Source organism: Octodon degus, unplaced genomic scaffold (genome assembly GCF_000260255.1).
Source record: "Octodon degus isolate 3935 unplaced genomic scaffold, OctDeg1.0 scaffold00018, whole genome shotgun sequence".
NCBI classification, from domain to species: Eukaryota; Metazoa; Chordata; class Mammalia; order Rodentia; family Octodontidae; genus Octodon; species Octodon degus.
In genome coordinates this window covers 17,710,025-17,730,043 of record NW_004524594.1, presented here as the reverse complement: position 1 = coordinate 17,730,043, position 20,019 = coordinate 17,710,025, and the positions used below count along the sequence as shown (strand labels likewise).

The 20,019-nt window shown below is 50.1% G+C and overlaps 1 protein-coding gene across 3 annotated transcripts in view; it reads left to right on the top strand.

The window, feature by feature from the left end:
* The window catches only part of Nadsyn1 (NAD synthetase 1), a 40,111-nt gene extending 22,772 nt beyond the window's left edge, over positions 1-17,339 (top strand). For all 3 annotated transcript variants that reach the window (XM_004627329.2, XM_023710709.1, XM_023710711.1), the window contains 11 exons: positions 594-718; positions 1,133-1,181; positions 1,623-1,725; positions 2,170-2,338; positions 3,817-3,952; positions 4,988-5,094; positions 10,786-10,917; positions 12,195-12,264; positions 14,173-14,301; positions 14,833-15,009; positions 17,019-17,339. In XM_004627329.2, coding sequence (XP_004627386.1) covers positions 594-718; positions 1,133-1,181; positions 1,623-1,725; positions 2,170-2,338; positions 3,817-3,952; positions 4,988-5,094; positions 10,786-10,917; positions 12,195-12,264; positions 14,173-14,301; positions 14,833-15,009; positions 17,019-17,069 — 1,248 coding nt within the window. In that variant the 3' untranslated portion in view covers positions 17,070-17,339. The remainder of the gene's footprint in view (positions 1-593; positions 719-1,132; positions 1,182-1,622; positions 1,726-2,169; positions 2,339-3,816; positions 3,953-4,987; positions 5,095-10,785; positions 10,918-12,194; positions 12,265-14,172; positions 14,302-14,832; positions 15,010-17,018) is intronic.
* Positions 17,340-20,019: the final 2,680 nt, after the last annotated feature.

Sequence of the window (20,019 nt, the reverse complement as noted above, 5' to 3'; positions counted from 1 at the left end):
GTCCCTGTCCCTTGGCCTGGAGACCACTGATCTGGTCTCCGCCTCTGAAGACCTGTCCTTTCTGGACATTTCATAGGAATGGAACCCGGAAGTGTTTGTGGATTTCCATCTGGCTTCTTTCACTTTCCAGAGTCCAGGCGCATGCACGTTGTGGCGTGTGTCGGGTTCATTCCTTTCTTGGGTGAATGTGTTCCATTGTGTGGATGGACTGTGGTGTATTTGCCCATTGGGCACTGAGGCATTCATGGTTTTTTGTCTGCTGTAACACTCATGGATGGACTTCTGACTGGGAACCTGCTTGTTTTTTAATAGCTATATTCAGGGGTGGAGTTGTTGATTCACTCTTACTTGACCTTCAGAGAGGCTGACAGTGTTTTCCAGGGCAGCTACCTGCTTTCTATCCCTGCCAACAGCATGTGTGGGTGTGAGTTCTACACAGCCTTACCGGCACATGGCGCCACCTGTGGCTCTTCATTTGAGCTGTCCGGTATCCCTGGGGGCTACTGTCCATCTTCCCCTGGCTGCTGGGAGCCCGGGCACTTGTGAAGCTTCTATAATGTGGGGCTGTCACTGTCTTGCATGTCCAACAACAGGCCAGTAGGGTCAGCCCCTACCCCCGAGTGAAGGTGGACTTTGCGCTCTCACACCACGAGGACTTGCTGCAGTCCGTCACTGAGCCTGTGGAGTGGAAGTACCACAGGCCCGAGGAGGAGATAAGGTGGGTGGCTCTCAGCTCTGGGGGCCCAGTGCTCACGTGGTCATCCCCTTCCATCCAGTGGTGCCACAGTTTGCACTGGGGTTGGGGTGGCACGGAGCATGTGCAGTGGGCCACAGAGCCTTCCCCCAGGGGAGGCCTTGGGCTCAACAATCCTGTGCCTCCCTGGGCCCCACCCCTGACCCTACCGTGTCTCTGTGCTGTGACTTTGGCATGCAGTCTGTCCAAAAAGAGATCATGGTGATGCCCAACTCTAAGGTTGTCTTCAGAACCAAAATGCCCTAGCTATCCTGAAGCACAGACTGGGATATGGCCAGAGCCTAGCCCCCCTGACCAGCATCTCTAGACTCCCTCCTCTGGGGGCTGTCCCTGGGGTGGCCGCACTGCTCCACTCTCAGCGCCCTGATTGCTCTGCAGCCTTGGACCTGCCTGCTGGCTCTGGGATTATTTAAGACGAAGCCAACAGGTAAGACGCCCAGTTTCCAGCGAGCTCACTGTGCCTCTTGTATTGATTGGTCTGTATCAAACTCCAGAGGAAACTTCTAACTTCTTCTCCTATGTGAAGCTCAAGGCATTTATCCGTTCTGCCTGGGGGTGGGGGGTGGTATCTGCATAAACCAGAGGGCAGATGGGCAGAGCTACCTCGATGCTCAGAGTTCACTGTCTGGTGTCTTGTGGCTCTGCGTGTCTGTAGTTTATAAGAGGGAGTCAGCCATAGACAAGCCCCACAGAGGTCTCCATCCCTTCCAGCCTCTGGCACTTGTGCAGGACTTTTCTCAGCCCAGGGATGGAGTTGATATCCCTGAGTGTTTCTGTGGGGTTCTCTAGGCAGAGCTGAGCTACTTACTCTCTGGGTTGCTGCTTCTCTGAAGTTCTGCTGATACCGTGCTCTCTTGGCCCATTCCAGGCGGGGTTTTTCCTGCCCCTGAGTGGGGGTGTGGACAGCGCAGCTACTGCCTGCCTCGTCTACTCCATGTGCTGCCAGGTCTGTGAGGCGGTGGCAAGAGGAAGTAGGTGACATCCGTGGGTCCTGGGGAGCGCCAGGGGTGGGGAACATGAAAGAGGGCAGAGGAGACCCCAGCTGTGGGCATCATGGCTGATGGAGGGCTTGTGGCAGTGCCCGTTGTCACATCACGTACATATCCCAGGGCCACAAAAGCCCCTCCCTGGGGCATATACCTGATGTGGCTGAGAGTAGACAGCTGAGCCTGCCTCCACCCTTTGATAGTGTGGCCCAGTGAAATGATAGAGGCTCTGTCAGGTCACCCCCCGGTGTGCAGCTGCCACACAGTGAAGTCGTCAGCTGCCAGGGGTGCAACAGGGGCTGGCTGTGCAGAAACCCTGGTGATAGAAGGGATAAGCTATGCAGATTCCCTGGTGACGGGCTGGGGCTAGCCATGCAGACAGTTCCTGCATAACATTGCCTTCTACTTGATCTCTCCGGGGGGATTTAGATCAGGACGTGTTGGCTGACATCCGGGCCATTGTGGATGAGAGCAGCTACACCCCTCAGGGCCCTCAGGAGCTGTGTGGACGCGTACTGACCACCTGCTACATGGCCAGTGAGAACTCCTCCCAGGAGACGTGCAGCAGGGCCCAAGAGCTGGCCCAGCAGATTGGAAGGTAAATCAGCCCTGGTGCCTAGCATAGCCTGCACCTGTGACATGGTCAGGGCCACTGTCGGTTCTGCCTGTGTCCACTTAGTGTTCACTGTGGGTCTAGGAGTCAATCTCTCTTCTGCTTTCTCTTAACTTGGGTCAGATTTTAGGAAAACCATATGCTCCCAAGTCTCAGACCTGGTACGGCTTCTGCTGTCCCTCCCTCCCCCTGCTTCCCAGGCATAGCTATAAGACAGGTGTGCTCCAGCACGAGAGCACAGGAAGCCAGCCCAGCAGCGAGTTCCTCCTCTTCCATGTCACTTCCGCCAACCCTGGCTGCGTCCGCCACTTGGGAAGTTAGTGAGAATACTTTCAGAGGGGCAAGACTTGGTTTCATTCAAAGCTTCCTGCTTATTTGCCTCTTGGGGGGAAAAAAAAAAAGGAGCTGTCTATTCAGTGTGTTGGGTATAGTTAGAGCTACCTCTCTCCAGCAGTTCCATATCAAGGGCCCAGGAGAGTTGGAGGCAGGGACCCAAACACCAGAATAGGTGCTTACCCAACTGTCCTTAGTAGTGCTACACAGGGGAGCCAAGAGAGAGAAGCAACCAGCCATCCATTCAAAGTGTGGTTTGTCCACACAATGGAGTTTTTTTTTTGTTTTTTTTTGTGGTACTGGGGATTGAACTCAGGACCTTGCGCTTGTCAGGCAGGTGCTTATTCTACTGAGCTATTTCCCTGGCCCTCTTTTTTTTTTTTTTAACTTTAAAAAATCATTTATGTATGTATTTGGTGCAGGGTCTCTTTTACACAGCTCAAACTCATAGTGGTCCTCCTGTCTTGGCCTCCTCAGCACTGGGATTACAGATATGCGCCACCTCGCCCAGTTTCAGTGGCTGGCTCTGTGCAGGGCTGACATGGCATGTGATACCAAGAATCAAACCCAGGTCCTTGTGCTTCCCAGGCAGGCATTTAGACTGCCAAGCTGTCTCCCCAGCTCTGTACACTATAGTCTTTTTTTTTTTTTTTTTTTCTTTCTTTTTGGCGGAACTCCCCAGTTGAACTCAGACCCTTGCTCTTGCCTGGGAAGCGCTTATTCTACTGAGCCATCTCCCTGGCCCCTACATTGTAGTCGTAATCATAAAGAATGAAACACTGATGCCTGCTGCAGTGTGGACAGACATTGAAATCATTGTGCTGCTGGGTAAAAGATGCAAGGCCACATAATTGTGGGACTGCATTTGTGTGAAATGTCCAGATTAAGCAGATGCGTAGGTCGGAACGCAGATTCGTGGTTGCCAGAGCCTGGCGGAGGTGGGAGCAGGGCATGACGCTGAGTGGGGCCAGTGTTTCCTTCTGGGTGCTAACACTGGGACAGGATAGCAGTAATGGCTGCACAACGCTGTGAGTGCACTGAAGAGTGCCTTACACTCTACAGTGGTCACAGTGGCAAGTGTTATATGTGTCTTACACACACACTCACACACTCCCTATTTTTCCTTCCAGCCACCACATCGGTCTCAACATTGACCCAGCCGTGAAGGCCATTGTGGGCATCTTCAGCTTGGTGACAGGGAAAATCCCTCTGTTTGCAGCTCATGGAGGAGGCAGCAGAGAAAACCTGGCACTGCAAAACGTGCAGGTACGGCCCCTGAGCCTTGGCCGTGATCCCTACCCGCGTGGGAGGGGCAGTGGGAGCCCCGGCAACAGCTGGCGCTGGTTAGCGCTGCGTTAGACACTGAGCACTCCTCCAGGTTTCTCAGGTGCCGCTGAGTGTGAGAGAGCACTAGGGTGTGTCAGAAGTGTGAGGGTCAGTGTATACTCATGCACATGTATGTATAGGTATAAAAGAAGTGTGTGATTGTGCGAATATGCAAAATGTAAAAGTGTATGTCCCTGTATTTGTGCACATTAGTGTGTGAGCATGTGTACCAATGTGAGTGTGTACTGTGGGGATGTGCAAAAGTGTCAATTTTTTGTGTGTCTAAGTGTGCTAGTAGATCTGTGTGAGTGCGTGTCTGAGCCCATGGATTTGTATGGGGGGATGTGTGTAGAAGTATATGCGTATGTGCCCAAAGGTGAGTGTGCCCAAGTGCATGAGTGTATGTGTGGGCATGGGTGTGCATGTGAGTGTGAGGAGGAGTGCAGAGGTGTGTCCCTGAGCATCTGCAGAAGCCTGTGTGGGAATGTGAGCACAAGCAGGGGTGTGAGTGTGTGTGTGCATTTCTTCAATGGAGCGCTCAGCCCTGCTCTCTGTCCTTGGTTGCTGTGGCGGAAATGGGACTACGCAGCAGTAGAAGGAGAAGAAACACTGGGTTGCACTGCGTGGGGCTGTCCTTTCTGTGTCCCCTTCCTGCTGTGCATGGGTCCCTTTTCCCTTCTGAAGTACCAGTGGTAAAGAGGGCAAAATGGGGTGGCTGAGCCTTTTCTGGGGCTCACTGTCACTCGATCCTACCCCTGAGGCTCCCTCCATCATCCCAGGTTCCAACAGTGGAGAAGCTGGGACCCTCCCTGCTCACAGGGGTGCTGCTGAGGAACTTGAGGAATGCCTTGAGATTTTCCTCGGAAAACTGGGCAGCCCAAATGTTTCTGAGGCATTGCTGGGAAGCCTTCCTCCTGACCTAGGGTGGGGCTGTGCTGCAGCAACATGTAGGGTAATTCCTTCTTTGTTTCCCAGGCTCGGATCAGAATGGTGCTCGCCTACCTGTTTGCCCAGCTGAGCCTCTGGTCCCGGGGTGCCCGTGGTGGGCTCCTTGTGCTTGGATCTGCCAACGTGGATGAGAGGTATGTGTGGCCCCACTGTGGCAGGCTCCTGCACATCCTGACTACCTCAGGCAGTGCTCCCACAGCAGTCAGTGGTCCTCAGTCTTTTGCTACCAGGAGCTGGTTTTATGGAAGACAGTTTTTCCACAGACTGGGATTGAGGGATGGTGTCATTATGATTTAAGCATACTGTGTTTACTTTTATTATTATTATATTGGCATATCTAACAAAATAATTACATAATTCATCGTAATGTAGAATCAGTAGGAGTTGAGTTTGTTTTTCTGCAACTAAAGAGTCCCATCTGAGAGTGGTGGGTGTCACTGACACCTGAAGTGTGTAGCTCATATCTAGTTTGCTCATGATCTTACTTTGGCTGCTATTACTGGAAATAAAACAAACAAAAAACTCTGCTTCACAAAGATAGAATGCGAGCAGCAATGGAAGCAGGCTTTTCAGTGCCTGCTTTAATCTAGAACATACGCGTATTTGAAGTTGTCTCAGACACACTTTGAAGGACACTGTCCTTTGCCATCTCAGGCACTTGGTCCTCTTGTGACACAGAGGACATTGATTCACCGCTGTCTCATGGATCCATTCCTTCCCAGTTCAGGGGTCTTTTGTGGTTGGGAAGTAATTCTCAAGTTCCTTTGAAAGAAGGAACACCAGCGGGCATAAAGAAGGCCCTGGTTTAATCTCTTTCAAAACCTCTGCTAATGTTTGTAACATGTAAAAAAAAAAAGTCCACCATTGCCATGCCATTCCAGCTTGGCTTTGAATGCAGCCACTCTATCTAACAGCGTGAACACAGTTGCCCTCCTCCCCTGAAGTGGCAGAATTGAGTTCATTGAGCAGGTTGAATATGTCCCACAAGTAAGCAGGTTTTGTGACCTGTGCTGTGTCACTGAAAGACACTGCCAGTGGTGACTGTCTTACTAAAAGCAATCTCTGGGGCAGCTCATAACTCAAGAACTCCAGCCAGTGATGCTGCTTTGGAAAGCCATCTCACTCCAGTGTATAAGAGAAGTTGTGCACACTCTGCATCCATCTCCTCTTAGACCTGGATGAACAGACAAGGACTTTGGTCACATCCCACAAAACATTGTGACGTTCAGGTGACATCTTTGGCTAGCCAGACTTTCTTTACAGTCATGGACTCACATTCAGAAGCAGCCTCTTCAACATGAGAAGTGAAACCAGAAGGTTGTCCACCACCGCTCCATCCATGCATGTACTGACCCAAAGTGATCGTGTCTGTTTTCCTGATAGATAATCATTTGAAGATTTAAATAGTTGTGATATTATGATGTTGGTTGGCCACAAAAGTGTACTAATACGGGCTGGGGAAATAGCTCAGCAGTGTAAGTGCCTGCCTGGCAAGCACAAGGTCCTGAGTTCGATCCCCAGTACAAAAATCAGTGTACCTACTGTATCCTTATATACATCCTCCTGAAAAAGAGGTCACACAAAAGCAAGCGTTACTGTCTTATTATCAACATTAGTAGACTCATCAACCTGGATTGTTCCCACAGTTGTACCTCAGTACCCATTGCTGTTTCATCAGTTTGTCTACTTAGGGTGCTAGCTGGAAGAGGAACTTGTGGCATGTCCTTCGCCGCAGCCACTCGTAAAACTTTACATCAAATGTCCTTAGCAGCAGGCGGGTTCCCCTGCACCAGAAGCAAAGGGCTTCTTAGCTTTAGCAAGGCAGTTAGTGACGCTCTCAGTGCAGACCCATTTGAAGTGATGGCCTTCGGTGACTACTTCCATTCTTCATGTTCACATCTTTTTCTTTTGAAACACTCCAAAGACTTGTCTTTTAATCCCAGGTGCTCTGTTTCCACGTGGAGAAGCAGTTATGAAGGCTTCACAGCTCTGTTGCATAGCGGCATGAGCCTGTAATTGAAGCAGCACTCTTGGTGTTTCAAGTGCAGCTCTGTTTCTGTTGGCAGCCTTAGGCTCTTCTGCTGTGCATTCAGTGGTTGTTTCCCCTTTTTCAAAGCAGCTCTTCAGTGACATTTATATTTGACTCATTTTGGTTAGAGTCAGCTTGTGGGTTCACAAAAACTGACTGAAAAAAAGTGTACAGTGTGGGAAACAAGTGCCTTTGGAAGTGGCAAATAAAATAATTCGTGGGCGACGTATCAACTGAAATAAGTGTTAGTTTCTGACTCATACCCTGCAGACAGATGCAGCTTAATTGTCACTTGCCAATCACTGATAGAATCTTGCTATGAATCTGTAACAGTCAAATTATTATGTTCCCTGTATAGTCTAATTTTTGTTAGTTTTAATCTGTATTCAAGCCAGTTCTCAGTGCTAGCCTCACAGCTTCAGCCCCACCTCAGATCATCAGGTTTCACATTCTTATAAAGAACATACAATGTAGACTCTTTGTATGTGCATTTTATAGCAGGGTTGGCCCCCGTGAGAATCTAACGCCACCACTGATCTGGCAGGAGGTGGCGCTCAGGTGCCCACCTGGATAGTGGGGAGCAGCTGTAAATACAGATGAAGCTTGCTTTGCTGCCTGTTGGCCATGTCCTGCTGTGTGGTCGGAGGGTTGGGGACCCTGTCCTACAGTGTCTGACCAGTTCATGCCATGTCTGTGACATACACAGGGAGGAGACTCATGGAAGTTTGGTACCCACGGCATCATTCCTGCAGCAGTGTCAGGATAATAGAGGTAGGCAGGTTACAGTGGCATTCAGTGCTTTCTCACTGACTCTTGCCCAACCCACCCCACAGTACCTGTGTCATCCATCCTGTGGTCCTTCGTTCATGCGGCCAGTGTGAGTCCATCCCCACTAGCCACGTGCGGGCTGGCTTCCTTCTCCTGGCTTCTCCGTTGTATCTTACATCATTCCTTTGCATCTAATTTTCACCTCAAAACTAGATAGTTCATTTTGACATAAACTGAAAATAATTTATTCATTATGCTTGCTTGTTTAAAAAAAACAAATCTAGAGACTCTGTCTTGTCTCCAGATAAAGTTCAAGCTGACTTCAGGCCCAGCAGTGAAGGATGGAAGATCTTCCTCAGATTCAGTTTCCCAACTTTACTGAAACGAGCTTCCCTCCCTCTCAGCTGTTCTTTTGGCTATTCTTAGTTTCTTATAAGTTGAGAAATTTTAAAATTTTGTCATTAGTTGATCTATCCATCAGTCAGCCAACTGACCCACTTGTCCATCTATCCATTTATCTGTCCCTCCATTCAGTCATGCATCCAGGGACCCACTCATCCACCTGCCTGTCCACCCATCTTTCATCCGCTCATCTATCCACCTACCTACCCTTGTTCCCTCCACCAAGTGTCCATCTGCACATGCACTTACGTATCCGTCCTCCTGTATTTTTATCTGTAGTGTGCTGTACAGTTTCTGCATCCTCGTATGTCTGCAAATGTATTCTCTTTTAAGTTTTATTTTTATTTACTTTTAGTAATATCTTATTTCTCTAATAATAATATGAAGCTAACACAATGTATCTGCTAAATGTTCTCACCCTCTGTGCTTACTTTGTTAATTCTCCTTTTTGCCTTCAGTGCTTGTGGTAAGGGAATTATTTTTTGACAGGGACACGGTAGAATGGGATACGTTCTGAGACTTGACGTGATTGAGAATATAGTTTTCCTTTTGTAGATGAGCAAGCACTTGACCTATTATAAAGTTATATTGTTCCTCCTCACAACTTTCACCTATTGTATTTGGGTATTTAAAATTTTACCAAGAATATTTACCAAAAATATTTGGCACTCTGAGCATGTACAGATTTTAGAAGTGTATTTAGAAAATAAATACGGCGCATAATATCTAGTACACATTCATTTCCTTATCACCCTTTGCTGCTAAGCCTCTCTCCTAAGTAGACAGGTTCTCTAAGATTGAGAATACTCTTCTTCTGTTATCTATTGGTTGTGCTTTTTCTGTCCTGTTGGCTTTTCATTTCTGTTGTATCTGTTCGTGTTTTTGCTTTCCCCATCTATTCATTCGATATACTCTTCTCATTCAGTATACTCATTCCTGTTTTTCTTTTGTATTCTGGGATAGAATCTCAAAGTTTGTAGTTTTCTACAGTATTTTAAGATTTTTCTTTCTCAAATTCAGTTTTCTAGTTGCTTCTAATTCTAATTTTTAATTTGGTTACATTCAAGTTTGTTCTTGCATCAGGTAGTACAGAATACAGAGTAGCAAAACAGAAGCGTACGTGTCCGTGAACATCTGCAGGGCAAGGCAAAGGAGGGAAAAGGAGTTCAGGAGTCTTGGGAGCTTACAAGCCTCAGGTTGGTCAGAGGGCCTCATGGAGAAGCGTTTTGTAAGCCTGCAAACAGTGAGGGAGGGAATGTGGTTCAGCTAGAGCCTGTGCAGAAGTCCTGGGGTGTGACTGCACCCAGACTGAGAATAAGAGTGGGGAACGGGGGACCTGCTAGGGCAGGTTCAGGGGATAGCTCAGAGCCAGCTCTTCTAGAAGTTGATGTGGAAGAGTAGGGGAGGTGAAGGACAGTAGCTGGGGGAGTGTGGGGATAAGGGCAGGCACTGTCTTATATTAAAGTGCTGGTGTGTCAGGGCCAGCAGAGGGGCACTGCTTGGGGGAGGTGAGCAGGACCCAGGAGGGGGCTGGCTCTGCAGGCGGCCCACCAGTGCATCCAGAGCGAGACAGGGCTCTGGGAGAGAGGGGATGAGGCAGTACCCTGGAGACAGAAGTAGGAGGGATGTCAGAACTGGAGCATGCCTGCGGCTGGGCCGTGGCTTCCTCTGCAGCCAGAACACAGAAAGCTGCGCTCAAATCAAGGTGGGGTTCTGCCAGCTGAAGATGACAGAGAAGTGAAAGGCTGACATGCAGAAGAGAGATAGAAAGGGACAAGACATTTAGGGTCTGAGTCCCTGGTGACCTGGGCAGTGCAGAGGCCTGGTCAGGGCTGGCCTTAGAGCTGGAGCAGCAGCATAGCGCTGAGGCGTCCAGCAGTAGCCTGGAGGTCCAGACAGAGAACACAGTAGCCCACACAAGAGCCATCAGCCAGGGGTTGGATGGAAAGGAACAGATCTGCTGGAGAAGCGTGGGCTCCCTGTGGCTGCTGGGACAGATGACTGCAGAGGGAACGGCTCGTGCTGCACAGATGGTTGCTCGCGGCTCAGCAGGCCAGATGCTGGGCTAGTGCTGAGGTCAGGTGGCTCCAGCACATGCGGTCCTTGCTCCCCCATCTCCAGAGCCCCCACTTCCTGCCCCTCTCTGGCCTGGGGAGGCATCTTGCTGCCTGGCCTCTGTGCATAGCTCTCCTTGCCATCCTTCCTCCCCAGCACACCAGGGACCTTGGTCGTTACAGTTTTCTCCTTCCTTGTAATCTAGGACCATCTCCCATCTCGCCTTCAGTTCAACCCATCGGCAAAGCGCCTTCCACGGGTTAGGGCACATACTTGCAAGCTCTAAGGTCTCTACTGCCACTCAGGCTGAGCTCTGTGGGTGCTGTGGTCCCACTTCCCACTTAGGGACCTCTGTCCCTCAGCTGCAACCCAGCTTCACCTTCTAGGCAGCTGGGAACTAGAGATGCCCAAGCTCGTTTCCTGGCCCAGCCGGCTTTCCTGCCTGTGCCCCCAGCAGCCTGCCCTATGCACGTGTACATCCTTCTCCAGGCGCCTGGAGCCTGCCAGGCTTCTGGGAGAAGCGAGTCTGCAGATGGCCCGAATCCTCCCTCTCTCTCTCTCCCTCTCTCAGTCTGCTCGGCTACCTGACCAAGTATGACTGCTCCAGTGCAGACATCAACCCCATTGGCGGAATCAGCAAGACTGATCTGAGAGCCTTCGTCCAGTTCTGCATGGAGCAGTTCGGGCTTCCTGCGCTGCAGGGGTGAGTGTGCGTCCCCCGGGCTGGGGCTGCAGCTCTGGCCACCAGGCATCTTGCCCTGTGACCATCCTGTGTAGCTCCAGGTCCCCCAGTGGAAGCAGCCACCCTTCCTCCAGTATCCACAGCTGGGCCGCCCTGTCTGCCGTCACTGTCCAGATGGTGTGTCTGCGTCTGCCTCTGGCCCTCACCACCTCTTTCCCACCTACTTGAGGCAAAAGAGACCCTTGCAGGCACCTGGCACTCAGTGATGTTTCTTTTTTTCCTTTCTTTTTCATGTTGGGGCTTGAGCCCAGGGCTTTCCTAATGAGCTGCATCCCCAGTCCTTTATGAACTTTCTGTCTTGAGGTAGGATCTGTTAAGTCACTAAGTCATCCAGCAGGCTCAGACTTACCATCCTTGTGCCTCAGCTGGGATTACAGGTGTGTACCACCATGCCTGGGTTGTATTTTGTTTCGTTCTGTGATGCGGGGGATTGAACTGAGGGCCTTTACACTGAGCTACATCCCCAGCACTTCTTTAATATTTTTATTTTTAGACAGGGTCTCACTAAATCGCTAAGTTATCCAGGCTGGGATCCTCCTGCCTCAGCCTCCCAGAATACTGGGATTACAGGTAAAATTTATTTGCAGCGTGTATAATATATTATGACTTAAATAGCCCTAGTAAGTTTGTAACAGCAGCAGAGCAGTTCATGTCCCAATTTTCCTCATCCTAGAGTTCTGATCTCTCCAGGGACTGTAGATTTTAACTTTATCATTTCTTATTTTAGTGTTCACATCTTCTTCACTTTTTCAATTTTTCATTTGTTTGTTTGTTTTGTTTTCACTGTTTACTCCAGGCAGGCCTTGAACTCCATGACAGTCTACCCACCTCAGTGCCCTGAGTGCTGGGATTGCGGGTGTGCACCACCACACCTGGCTTCTCACTGTTTCTCACTCAGTTGACCTAATACCTAGAGCCCGTCTAGGCCTTTCCCTCATTGTTCCTGCATAGGGAACATCCTTGACCTTGCTTGTCTTCCCTGGGACTTAGAGTTGTCATGCACTGTGGTGAGCCGAGGCCAGGGTGCTCCTAGGCATCCTGCAGGGCACTGGAAGCCACCCAGCCCCTGTGTCCACCGATGGATGCTGGGCTGTGCCTCCCACCAGGGTGCCCAACACCAAGATCCTCTGCTGTGGCTGGCAGCGGCCATCTGCTGGGGACCAGGGGTCTGGGGTTCCCCTGATGAGAGTGAGTCCGGCAGCAGCCTGGTGATTGTTCTCTGTCTCTCTCGGTCACAGCATCCTCTCAGCACCAGCCACCGCAGAGCTGGAGCCCTTGGCCAACGGGCAGGTGTCCCAGACAGATGAGGTAATGGTGACTGTCACGGTGCCCTTTCCCCTGTCCCTGGCGTAGAGGGTCTCCTGTGCTCAGTGCGACCTTGGAGAAGATTCACTTATCTCCTGCGTCATACTGGCCTTGCATCCTTGGGGCTGTCAGTCGTGGTTCACAGCTTGCATGAAGGCTGGAAGAAGTCTCTGGGGACAGACCCGCCAGCCTCCTGTGAGCAGAGATTTACTCCTATATTTTCTTCCAAAAGTTTTAGTCCTTACATTTAGGTCTGTGGGCAGGTCCACTTTGTTCTTACATTCTTTGTAAGGTTGAAGGAACTTTTCAAGGGATTTTTTGGGGGAGGTAGGAGGCAGTGCTAGGATGGAATCCAGAGTCTTAAGCATGCAGAGTAAGTGCCCTACCTGTGAGCCGCCCCTAGCCCACTTTGTAGGGTTCAGTGTTCTAGAGCTCATAGCAGGAGGAGGGCTCTTCAGTGCTGCTGGGCAGTTGCTCTGCAGTGTCCCTTCGCCTCTGACCCTTGCTGACAGTGTCCACTTGACAGCATTATCAAAAGTGGGGTATTGAAGCCTCCACCTGCTGTTGTTGAATTGGGGGAACAAAAATGTCACACTAGGAAACCCCCTTCGTGCAAGGAAACCAGGAGCCCAGCTTCTTGTGCAGGGACCTGTAGAGTGCCAGGGACTCCATGGGGAGAAAGATGTGGCCGCTGCTCTTAAAATGCTGGGGCGTCCCCTGGAGAGGAAAGACAAGAAGGCTGTCGCCGTGATGGTCCCATGGCTGCAGGTGCCGTGGATGCGATGGAGGCGGAGGTGGTGGCCGTGTTCTCAGGTGAGGGTCGGCACAGGTCCTGGGAAGATGGCATTGGGACTGAAGCCTGAGGGAAGGCCCGCATGGCCATCTGGGCCTCAGGCAGCTAGCTAGAGGCCATGCCACTGAGGGCCCCAGAGGCACTGGCCGGAGGAAAGGCCCTGTTGCTGTGCACTACTGAAGGCCAGTGTCACTGTCTCCCTGGTGATGCTCTGGAGCTTAGCAGGACTGTGAAGGAACTGGTAGCTATGACATTGGCAAAGGCCATGACTGGTGTGAGCCATAGAATAGAGGAGGTCCTTGTGAGTGTCGCTTGAAGCATTCAGAGTCTGGCTCCATGAAGTTCACAGTATTTGGTGGCTTCTCACGTGGCCCACACTTCTGTGAGTTTGTTTCCTCCTCTCTGAGCCTTCCACGCTTCAGGGAAGAGGGCTCAGGTGGCCAGGGGACAGGGTCCATCTGCTCCCTTAAGCTCTTGTAGCTGCCATAACAAATGGCCACAAAGCAGGTGACTTCAGGCAGTAGAACTGCTTTCTCTCCCAGTCCTGGAAGTCCTGGGTCTGACAGCAAGGTGCAGGTGGAGCTGAGGACCCCTGAAGACCTATGGGAGGGCCCTTCCTGCCTCTCCTGGCTTCTAGAAGCTTCAGGCATTACTTAGCTTGTGACCTGACATTCCCATCCCTCCTGCTCTTCTCCTTATGTGTCTTCTCTGACTGACCCTTCCTCGGAACACTGGTCTTTGGATTTAGAGTCCATCCAACATCTGGGATTGTGTTACCTCACTGTGTTTAACTTAATTACACCTAAAAATAACAAACAAACAAAAAACCCACTTTCTACATAAGGTCACAGGAACCTACACTCAGGAGACGGACATGTCCTCTGGGGGCCACTGGTCCCCCCATAGTCCTCAAACCCAGTGTCTGGTTCTTGGTCATTGTCCCAAATCACAACCCATGTATGGCCAACCAGCTCTAGGAAGTAGGGCCGGCATCTGCTCTGGGCCCTAGGAAGTCTCCTCATAGCCCAGGCCTCTGATTCACACCACAGAGGAACACTGAGCTCCCTGTGGCCCTGCCTGTCCTGGTGCCCTGGAGTGGATCTCTTCCTCCTCTGCAGGATGACATGGGGATGACGTACTCAGAGCTCTCAGTGTACGGGAAGCTCAGGAAGATAGCCAAGGCGGGGCCCTTCAGCATGTTCTGCAAGCTCCTCACCATGTGGAAGGACACCTGCACCCCAAGACAGGTAAGGCTACCCATGACGTCTTGCAGACAAAGACCAGCAGGCAGAGCCGTGTGTGCAGCTGTCCATGGGCCTGCTGGAGCGAGTGAGTGCCCTGTGAGCGCACCACAGCAGCTCCATGCCATGGAGTAACACTTCCCCATACTCGTTTTTCACCAGTTCAGGTCCTCAGTTTGCTCTGAATTAACTCGGGCCAGGGTCAGCCACACCAGGTGCATGCACGCACTAAGCCCCTGCTGTGGTGAGGGTAGCACGGAGACTCTGAGGTCAGAATATGGTATAGCTACCTTTCTGCTTATTGTGAGCCTTGTTAGGATAGAGGTGTACAGATGTGCTGGTCCGACAGCAGCCCATGAAACGTGTATGCAAGCCCTCTTAGGTCTCCGGCAGCAGAGCCGCTCTAGCAGTGTCCACTCCTGCCACCAAGACAGGCCGCCTACAAGGGCTGGCCGCTTTCTCTCATTGTCCAGTGTGAGAATGCTGGCCTCGGTCTTCCTGGATTCACTCGAGGCCTGTGTGTCGTGTTCCCACCAGGTGGCTGACAAGGTGAAGCGATTCTTCTGGAAATACTCTGTGAACAGACACAAGATGACCACGCTCACCCCTGCGTATCACGCGGAGAACTACAGCCCTGATGATAACAGGTTCGATCTGCGGCCCATCCTGTACAACACGCGCTGGCCGTGGCAGTTCCGGTGCATCGAGAGCCAGGTACGTCGTGCCAGGCACCCTTCTTTGCGAGCTGCAGGGTGTACATGAGCGCTGGGCATCAAGACTTCTTCTCTGCACACAGAGGCATATCTTACTACCCTTATTTCTGCAGAGGGGCAAGTGTATTTAAAAGGTTGTTTGTTTTTTTCTTTTTAATGGACAAAAATTGCTTCTATGTGCATACGGTGTATAGCATGATGTTTTGAAATACGGTATGCAATTTAAAATATAGTATTTGACTTTTTAAAAAATAATCTATGCAATAAAAATACATTGCCATTACTCCCCTCAGAATGCTCCCCAGCACTTCCAGCGTCCTGATCCCACTGTTTTTGCCACTTTCTGAAGCAGTTCTGGCGGTCCCCTCAGGAGCGTCTTGTAGTTGTGCTGTCATGGCTGCCGCAGAGTCTGCAATTAGTTCCAAATGGTTGTCTTTCGTGGTGACTCTGGCTTTGAGGAACAACAGGAGGATGAGGACACACCACAGTGTTCATTTTCTTTTCTTTTTCCTTTTATGTCCTGCCTCTCAGCATGAGCAGTCAGTGTTTTCAGCCTAAGCTCATAAAAGACACTCATGAACTTGGACTTCCAGGACTGCTTCAAAAGCTGGCAGAAGCCACGGGAAGTGGGTGTTCGCATATCCAAGTAGGCCGAGTTTCTCGAGGAGGGTTAATGGCCGTGTATCTTTTATTGTAATACACACACTTGGTGAGTGGCTAAATCAGACACAGGTATTACCTCACTTTGGGTGATGAGAACACTTAAAATTTAGCCCTGTTTTGCTGTGCGCAATGCATCGCTCTTAGTTGCAGTCACTGTTGCGCAGTATCCCCGGAGCTGCTCCCTTCTGCCTGACTGAAATGTGGCATCCTTTAACCACCGACTCCCCAGTGCTTTCCCCTTAGTCCCTGGGAACCACGACTCTATTCTCTACTTGCTTCCAAGAAAGAGTACAGTGTCTCTAGAACCCACCTGTGTGTGAGGTCCCATGGTCCTTGTCTTTCTGAGCCTGGCTCGTTTCACACAGCATGTTTGTTGATGTCATTACACACAACAGGACTTCCTTCTTGCAAAGGCAGAATAGTGTTCCACTACGTAGACAAACGACGTGTTCAGCCGTGGCTCCACTGGTGGACACTCGGTGGCCTTCTTGGTTGCTGTGAACAGTGCTACAGTGAGCAGGGGGTGTCTATGCTCCCGAGTCTACCTTCCTGTGGGGACCCTGTGGGGCTTGGGATCGCTGGAGCATGTGGGAGATCTGTTGTCATTTTGAAAGGAGCCTCCATACAGCATTCCATAGTGGCTGTGCTAACTCACACGCACATCTGGGGCAAGTCGGAGTTTGGCAGGCGCTATTTTTTACCACGCTGCACTTACTGGCACCGAGTGCCCTAAAGTTAGCAGCTGTGCATCCCTTGATGAATGTGGTGCCAGTCACTGTCACTTTAAACAGCTAGAATGTCCAGGTGGCGGGGCCTCTTCTAAAGTACCCCATCTTCCCTTTTACTAACTAATTAATAATGTAAAGATCCATAAAGTCAATGCAAAAGCAAGTATGAGTCTTCCCTTCCTGCCCTTTTTTAGGCCTGGTACATCCTCACTGTCCTCTGGTGGACCCACACTGTGCTTGCCACAGCAGCAAATGTCCACCCAGCATCTCTCCAGGAAGGGGACAGCCCAGTCTCAAGGCCAGGCCAGGTGCTGGGCCATCCAGGGTAGGAAGGGACAGCTTTGCCCAGTTCTGTCTCTTTTAGCATAAATTCAGGTCTAGGCTTCTACCCAGCTATGGGTAGGTGAAGATAAAAACTCCCAGCGTCTTCCTGGGCCCCGTGACCTCCACAAACATGCTGAGTCTTCCTCTTGCCCATCCCCACTGTGGTTTCAGCAGATACCATTTGGTAACCTGTGTTCTCAGTGCCACCCGTGAGGCCCTCAGGGTGTGGCCGCTGTCCATGGGCAGCACAGGTGTTGAGGCTGCATGGTGACTGTTCCTGGACATCTCTCTCCAGGTTCTTCAGCTTGAGAAGAAAACGAGGCAGGACCTGGACGGCTCAGACTGAGGGTCACACCTGCCTGAAGCCTCCCTTTCCTGGGACATGTGACGTTGGTGTAACCCTGGCCAAGGGGAGCCATACGTGAATCAGTTTGCTTTTTGTTCTTTGTTTTTGTTTTGGTGTTTTTGTTTTGTTTTGGCACTAGGCACTTATGCCGCTGAGCTACCTCCCTGAGCCATAAATCAGTTTTATTTCATGTTCAGAGCCAGAAAAGTCTTTTCATTGTAATTCCTTCAAGAGAAGCGAAAATAAAGCGAGTATATTCTTGAACCCTGAGCAGGAGCCCTGCTTCAGCCTTCAGCTGCACGATAGCTCTTGGGGTTGGTGGTGCTTCAGTGGCATCTTTGCAAGAAAATCCTGAGCAGAAAGCAGGAGAACCTGCCCACCCATTCATCCTTGGCTTCAGACGGGGGTCCCAGCATGCGCTCCCCCATTAGCGGCCCTGAGCTAGCAGCCCCACCCTGCTCTCAGTTAAAGTATAATATGCCCAGTTATAGGCTAGTTTCTTTTTTTTTTCTCCATAATTTTATTGAGAAATAAATAACAATGAGACAGTTTCAAATCAAATTGGTAGGACAGTTCCAATAATTAACACATTGCATACTGTGTTCCTAGTGGTTATGTGTTGTACAAGATGCAGACATGATATCCTGTTTACAAACACTATTAGAACAAATCCCCTATTCATTGAATTAAGAGAATATAGCTATATATCTATCCTAACCATTTTGAATACACAGATACAAGATGGTCGTTCATCTATATCCCCTTTTTTTGTTTAGTTCCGTCATTTAAATATTATAGGTGTATGAACTCAGCAAAATATTCCAAAATAGTCTAGTAGTCCATGATAGTATTGGCTGTTCTGCTTGACTGGCAATGTCAGAAGTTGTTGACCTGAGTCCCCTCACCCTGACTGACTATATATACTGACACCTGTGAACTAAGCAACTGCACTGGAGATGGCAGTTTGTCGCAGTAGGTTCATGCTTGGAGGGCCTGTCACTCTGGCCTTCTGAATACGGGCTGCTTGTCGTGACACGCCAGTTGCTGCCTGCATGGCAGTATATATAGCCATGCTGACTCTCGGGTTCAATTGTTTAAAAAGGAAGGGGGTGGTGAATGAAGGCAGGAGACAGGAAAAGGAGTGTTGTGGGACTGTCCTGCTAGTTTCTGTTAGGGAGTTGTACCCGCTCAGTTATGGGGCAGCCAGTTGTGGATTGGTGGCCGTTTCATTTAAAGGTCTCAAACCCAGTTGTAGGCTTGTCACCTTTCAGCGTTACGTGGTTTCCACAAAAGAAGCCATCAGTTTCTCTCTGTGGGTACCCATCTTGTGAAGATCTCCCCTAGTGCCTCCTAGAGAGAGAAGTGTGCCCTCACATGGAACCAGGACTCAGCCTGGCCGGAACCTTCTCACAACCCTCCTGGGGTGGGTGCAGGGGGCTGGGAGACGTAAATATCCCTCCTCCCACTGGAGAACCATGCTGGGCAGGACGTGGCTCTGAATTGCAAAAGCAGTTTGAAGGAACCCACACTGGGAGCCCCCATCTCCCTGCATAGGGGAGTATGCATGGCTGGAGCTCATCGGCTCTGTGTTGTCTGTTCATGGTCAGCTGGCTCAGAGGTCAGCGTCATAGGAATTCTAGAGATAGGGAGGGGGAAGCCTTGTGATATGACAGCACACAGTTCAGAAATCAAGGAGAAACTGCAGCGGGACTTCAAAAATGGGCCAGGAAAATGTGCAAGAATGAGGCCAACTGTTTGTTTCTCTCACAAAGAAATCCTTCTTCTGTGAGATCCATGAAAAGCTGAGGGCAGATCGGTCTGTGTGAGCTGTGGTCTGAATGTGGCCCCCAGAAGGCATGAGCTGGAAACCTAATCTCCAGCACAGCAGTGTTAGGAGGTGGGGTCAGCCAGAGGCCACTGGACTCCCCCTTCATGAATTGGTTAATCCCAGTTGTAACAGGGCCAGAACAGCAACAAAGCCATGTGTGGTAGCACGCACCGAAGAGAGCAGTTCAGGCCTTGTCTCAAAGTCAAAAATAGAAAAAAGGTGTAGCTCAGTGTGAAGGGCTTGAGTTCACTGTCCTGTGCCGTGCCCGCAAGGAAGAGGAGGGGAAGAAGCAGCGGCACCGCCTAGGGACCCACATTTTGCAGTAGAGAGCGTGGCAAGGCGGGCTATTCAAGAGTGGAGTGAAACACAGGAATAAACCTGCTCTGCCTCGCTGGGCACTTCCTGGCCAGTGGGGCAAGAACAGGCTTTATAGATGGGTCCAACCACTACAGAAGTCAGTGTGGAGATCCCTCAGAAAACTAGAAATTAGAGGTCCCAGGCACCCCAGCTGTGGGCCAGGAATATAGGTCAGCAGCACAAGCACCTGCCTGGCAAGCACAAGGTCCTGAGTTCAATTCCCAATATAAATAAAAGGAACCCAGCTATTGCCCTCTTGGGCATTTTTCCAGAAGAACTGAAAGCATCGGCCACTGTGATGTATGTGCACCCTTGTTTATATCAGCACAAGTTGCCATAGCTAAATCTTGGAAGCTACCCAGATGCCCATCAACTGGGGAATGATAAAAAAAAGATGTGGTATTTTTATACAATGGAGCATTACTTAACTATAAAAAAAAAAAACTCTCAAGGCTTTTATAGGTAAGTAGATGCAACTAGAGACTATACTCAGAGGTGAAATAAATGAGACCCTCATGTGTAAACATCATACTGTCTCACTAGTGTGAAAAACCGAAAGGGTACATAAAACCCAAAAAGTACAATAGATGCTGTGAAAGGGAGAGACTGTTCAGTGGGAAAGGAAAAAAGGAGGGAAGAAGAAATGTATGTGTATATATACAGGACAGCTTGAATAGTTTACTGCTGGTTTCTGCTGGTCTATTGAAAGGAGCAGTTAATGCTTAATTTATTTCTTTCCCTTTTAATTTTTTTAACTTTTTTGAC